Raw genomic sequence first — 6,000 nt, forward strand, 5'->3', positions numbered from 1 at the left:
ACACTACTTTGCAAACCTTCAAGTGGAAACACAAACGTTGAGTTTTAATAGACAGCAGTACAGAAAATGTCTTGATTTGTTAAAATGGGGCGATACCCTGGCTGTGAAGTCCACAGCGGCTCCTCTGTTCAGCAACAGGGTGGAGACATTCACGTTGCCATAGTGAGCCGCGATGTGCAGAGGGGTGAACCCACTCTGTTTGAGACGGACAAAGAGAGAGGAAGGGAAAGAGAGAGTGAGAGGGAAAGGAAAAGGAAAAATAGGACAAAAAAAAAGGAAGAAAATGCAAGATTGGTTGAAACAGCAGGTGAGGAAAAAAGTAAGCGTTGCAAAAGAAGAGCAAAGTAAGATGAAATGAGATGAAAGACAGAAAGAATAAATGAACGCAAGAGAGAAAGATCTGATTCATCTGTTACCAGAAAGAAACCTGACTCTACTGATGCAGTATAACGATGAGGCGGCATGCTGAAAAAAGAAAACTACACACATTGGTGTAGGAAGGAGCATAACAAAATTAGCATACCCCCAAAATAGCACAGGCAATACATAATGCATGCAAAAAACCCTGTAATTCTGCCATGCTTGCTAAGAAAACCCCCAAAACAAGTGGTGAAAAAAAATCAAAGCACTTCACAAAAAAGTGAAACACAAAGCAACAACACACTATGTGTATCTGCTTGGACGGACAAATGGACATTTATATATGAGCCACATGTATAAATAAGTATCTACATTACACAGTTAAGTGGGTTTACTCCTTACCTTCCCATTCTGATAGACATGGTGCAATTTAATTAAGAAACAGAGTTAACTTAAAGATCAACAACGTGTTTCAGAGAGGAAAAACAATGCTTTCAATGTGCTATCAAGTACACATGCTGCAGGTTATGCACAGAAAAAGCAGTGAATGAAAAATGTGATTGGAAGGTGATTTTGTTTAAGTATCGACATCTGTAAGGCTAATACATTTTATAGAGAGAGATTCATTGATTCAAAAATAAAATAAATACATAATTGAAATGCAATAAACTTCATTCTCTGGGGATCTGTTGATACAACACAATGCCTTTTGCTGTCAGCCATGCAGGAGTGTGTGGTACAGCATAGTCAGCTGCATGCATTCATATTAAATAGCACATAATTCTGACATGCAGGACATCTTAAGTCCTCGCTAAACGAGGGAAAGACCAGGACAAAAGAGCTGAAAGATGGTCAGAAAAGTGACGAAAAGGGAAATAAATGAAGAGGTGATAGAGTCTGTATACCTCCGTGGTTCTATTGACCATCATCTGGTTGGGACGCATAGAGAGAGAGAGGGGGAGGAATAGGTTGTAGGGTTGTTAGGGAAAGGGGCTTATCACAAAAATCACATAAAACACAGGGTGAGTTTATAAGGTCACACAAACAGAAAAGAAAAAGACGTGGAGGCAAACAACAAAGCCCTCTGAGAGAGGCTCAGCAGATTAATATGATCATATTCCTAAACGGCAGGTAAATAATCGATAAAAAAAAATAAAACTGTCGACATGAAAAATCATCCATTCAGTCAGATGCATTACCACACACTTCCTGTTTCCCTCTCCCACTTTGTAATTGCACTCTCCCATGCTTACTGTTCCTATTCTCCCCTCCGCCTCCACTCTTTCTCCCCCCTCCGTCAATTCCTCCCCTCCCTCACCTTAGACTGGACGTCGGCATTGTGGTCGTTCTGGAGCAGCAGCGCGGCCGACTTGGTGTCGTCTTTGCGGGCGGCGATGTGCAGGGCCGGGAGGCGGACCTTGCCCTTGGTGTCGTGCTCCAGCAGCAGGGAGACCACCGAGTTGTGGCCCTGCTGGAGAGCAATGGCCAGTGGAGTGAAGCCGTCCTGGAGGAGGCGGAGAAGGAACAACCAAGGAAAAATGAACACAATCAATTTAGAGAAAAGCAAAGGAAAACAGGGATATTCGTACCTCTGTTGCAATGCTTTGGTTCCCTTCATTTTCCAACATGTATCGCACCACCTCCAAGTGGTTCTCCTGGGCTGCCATGTAGAGCGGAGTGAAGCCATTCTGTGGAGGCAAATGCACAAATGCCCGTACTTGCACACACATGTAATGTACATATGTTCTGCACATCTCTAATGCATCATCTGATAGCTTTTGATGATTGCAAAGCTTCTCACCTGTGACTGAGAGTTGACATCTGCTCCTCTCTTCACCAGTAGTCGGACTACTTCTTTTTGCCCGGCCAATGAGGCAATATGGAGGGCAGTGTTTCCTTTCTGCAGAGATAAAAAAAAAGAAAAAGACAGGGTTAATGCCACCAGTCGAGTGTGCATCCTGTGTGGATATAAAGGCCTTAGAGCTGCTCGAAAGGGGTGCAAACATGTTTTCTGCATTCTTAAAAAACTAATTATGCAAATTGCTACTACACAAGACATTTGTTGTTATCTTGCATCCGTTTTTATTTTTAAGACTAACTGACTGATTAACACCAAAGCCCAAATTCATGTCAATCCAAGGACATGGGCAGCAGGGTGTCAGATTCTTTTGCGGCTGTTTACTGTTGCTAGTTGTTAAGCCTGACACATTAGAAATCCACAGAGGCACATAACGGACAGCTTGCCAAGTAGCTTACCCTCGCACTGGCTCTCATCCCTCCGTCTCCTTTCCAGTAAAGACTGTGACTTGACGAAATTGATTCAAAATGCTGTCGTAATTCGAAAGAAAGAATTCATCTTGGACAAGTTTATTGTGAGTGTATAAAAGTTGGAACTCTTGCCTCTTAAATCACCCTCAGGTCCACCACCACCCTTGCGAATCAAGTTTCACAGTTCAAGAGAGAAGCAGTGATTTTCGTAGAACTGACACCACCATATATTAGTGACACTCACGTGCACTATTTCCCGTCATCTCCCTCTTCCTCCATCTGTCACCCAGCTATCACTATCATCCCGCCCTCCTTTCTTTTTTCCCCCCAGATCTTCCCCCATGTATGTCTACAGATCAAACTGTGATCTGTTAGCATCTGTAAAGTCGATAATAATTAACGTGACATTAACATGTACCTTGGTGGGAGAGTTGACAGGCGCTCCTCTCTCCAACAGCTCCTCCACTAAATCCTTGTGTCCCTCCTTCGCTGCCAGATGCAGCGCGTTCAGACCGTTCTGGAGAGAAAAACAAAAAGGAAACACCAACGTAAGGCTTTGAGGACACAAACAGGGCGAAGTGATTGTTGCGTGACGGAGCGGTGCAATTACATTGCAAGTATGCACACTACGTTTGTGAAGCCTGTGAAGTTGCAGAAGTCTTGATACTTCATACTGTTATGAGGTGTAGAATTACCTCTGCAGAGGTTAATGTGTAGCTGTCAAAATCACAATGGAACAATGTTATATATAATGGGAACATAAGGATCCCCAAAATGTTTTTATCGTGTGTGAAATATGCACTTAAAAACAATAAAAATGACATGTTGATAAAAGAAATTCTTACAGTGGGATGATTTGCAAAAATACAAAAGAAAAGGGAAAAATTATGCTTTTTCTAAAATGCTTTGGGAGATCAACATCCAGCCACTTAAACACGAGCATGGTAAATGGACTTGTACAGCTCCTTTCTAGTCATACGACCACTCAAAGCGCTTTGACACTACATGACATCTTTCACCCATTCACACACTGATGGCAGGGGCTACACTGCAAGGTGCCACCTGCCCATCAGGACTATCTAACATTTACACCCATACGGCACAGCCTACAGGAGCAATTTGGGGGATAGGCGTCTTGCCCAAGGACACATCAATGTGGACTAGCGGAGCCGGGGATCGAACCCTCTGATTGAAAGACGACCCTCCTTCCCACTGAGCCACAGTCACCCAGAGAAGTACTGTATCAGTTACAGAAAATATGGCTGATTTTTTTCCTCAAGGCAGGTTTACTGCGAACATTACACATCAAAAGCCAAAAGATCCATCAGCCAGAGCTACACGCTGGGAGAGGCACAAGAGGAGGAGAGCGTAAACGTTTCACAGTGACAGGCAGTCGCAGCACAGCTGGTGTATTTTTACACAAATGCATGCAGAAACACATTTCCTCTGAGATGGACACGTATGAACACACAAAGAGAAGGATGATTCACCTCGTCCTCCTCTTCGTCCATTCTGCGCCGTGTCTCTCTGAAACTAAGAGAGTATCTTAAACCGCGACCTGGTTTTTAGTTCAGGTTTCCTGATCTCTTTCCATCTTCTTTTCTTTTTTTATCTTCCGCCTTTTTAAATGGTGCTTTAAGCTGGATTTAGAAGAGATGGAGCTCCAACCATCAACAGCGGCACTCTTCCTCCTTCCTCCTTGCTCTACTCCCCCCCTCCGTCCACCCCCTGGTTTAGATCCAAGCTTCTGGGTCTCTCTGCCTTCTTCTCCCCCCCTTACAGACTCTATCAGATGGGTTGAAGAGAAGAACTGTGCCTCCTGGCTCTGAAAGCTCTCCTGGCACTGATGTATAAGAGGAGCCGTTATGTTGCTTACACCTCTATCATTGCTGTGCCTTCCTTCCCTCGTGCACGTACAACACGCATGCACGCACACAAATAAGTTAACCCCCCCCTCTCTGAGTTGCCAAATGCCAAACAGCCAAAAGGGGTGTCATGTTTCTGCACAGTCACAGAGGCTATGTAGAACACAACACACATACACACAAACATGGATCAAATTTAGAAGCTGCTGAAAATGTCAACCTTTCAAAAAGAAAAAAGAAAAGTGGGCATTCATCAGAGGCCAAAGTATGTAAGTGAGTGTCTGGTCAAGTGTGTCACAGGCATGACTTTAAAAGGGTAAAAATGAGGGCCACCATATGTCTTAATGCAAAAAGTTCCTAAAAAATAAATAGAATAATTGTATTTGCGACAATCGGTGCTGGGCCACATGGTCAACATCTTTTATCACCAGGTAGGTCATTTCATATCTCGATATGGCAATTTTTCTGGTCATTCAATAAATAAATAGTCTATATGAAATAACCACATGCTAAAACCTATTTTTGAAACGTTTTTTCTCATTTAATTAAGAACTTTAGTGCAAAATGAACATGACAGTTTCAAGTGAAATCATAGAGGAAAAATAAATATATATTTCTTGCTATACAATGACTATGTTTACCTGCAGACAGAGATTGATCATATTTTTCATAAAATGTGAGTCAGCTTGTTATTATCAATTCAGACGACGTAAATGTGTATCAGGATATCTCGATTCCATTGAGAGGCGATATTTTATTATATTTAATTATCGCCCAGCCCAGCGACAATAGGCCTCCAATAAGAAAGCTAACTTACTGTAGCACAAATGACAGAGTCATCTGAGGAGCTATTTCAACAATTAAAACAAATTTCATCCTGTTACAACCTATTTTTTTATCATCAATCTATTTGATTTTCCAAATAATAATAGTATCATGAGGTCACAATTTCACAGAACCCTATTGTAATTTACAATAATAAAGAACATAGGCAGAAGCAGCAAATCTTAAAATAACAAAATCTTCACATTTAAACATCTTTAACCATTTCTTCTGAAACAGTTAGTCAATCATCAAGATTGTTGTCCATAAATCAGCTGATCGATTGACTGACTAATCCTTTCAGCACGGACATCATCGTCACCACCGCTAGTCATCAGGTGATGGGTATGGTTGCACTGAGCTGGAGATGCTCGTCATTCTCTCCCTTGGAGAAATATTCATCGGGTTTGTGAGGTCACAATGCCAACGCTTCTAATGTCATCACTCCAGTAAATCATAAATTGCATTTTCACTGTGGTGCCAAAAGGAGAGGGAGGAAACTACCTCCAAATGTGGGATTAGAAGCTCTTTGCTGCGGTTTGAACGTTGCAAAAAAGTTGCGCTTCCGCTTTAGCCATCACTTCTGAAATGGTGGACTCACTGACACAGCAAGAATTATGCAATCCTATTATCTAGTTTCAATCACATCTCAACCGTTATGTATTCCAGGAGAGTCGACAAACTC

General features: G+C 42.2%; 1 protein-coding gene across 1 annotated transcript in view; it reads right to left on the reverse strand.

Annotated features, from left to right (window-relative positions):
- The window catches only part of LOC137885482 (ankyrin-2-like), an 87,183-nt gene that overhangs the window by 59,285 nt on the left and 21,898 nt on the right, over positions 1–6,000 (reverse strand). The window contains exons 3-8 of the mRNA XM_068727782.1: positions 3,047–3,145; positions 2,162–2,260; positions 1,950–2,048; positions 1,679–1,864; positions 1,266–1,289; positions 97–195 (exon numbers count right to left, since the gene is read on the reverse strand). Of these exons, the coding sequence (XP_068583883.1) occupies positions 97–195; positions 1,266–1,289; positions 1,679–1,864; positions 1,950–2,048; positions 2,162–2,260; positions 3,047–3,145 (606 nt within the window). The remainder of the gene's footprint in view (positions 1–96; positions 196–1,265; positions 1,290–1,678; positions 1,865–1,949; positions 2,049–2,161; positions 2,261–3,046; positions 3,146–6,000) is intronic.

Source organism: Cebidichthys violaceus, unplaced genomic scaffold (genome assembly GCF_023349555.1).
Source record: "Cebidichthys violaceus isolate CVI_PGR_0920_01 unplaced genomic scaffold, fCebVio1.0.p SCAF_4, whole genome shotgun sequence".
NCBI lineage: Eukaryota > Metazoa > Chordata > Actinopteri > Perciformes > Stichaeidae > Cebidichthys > Cebidichthys violaceus.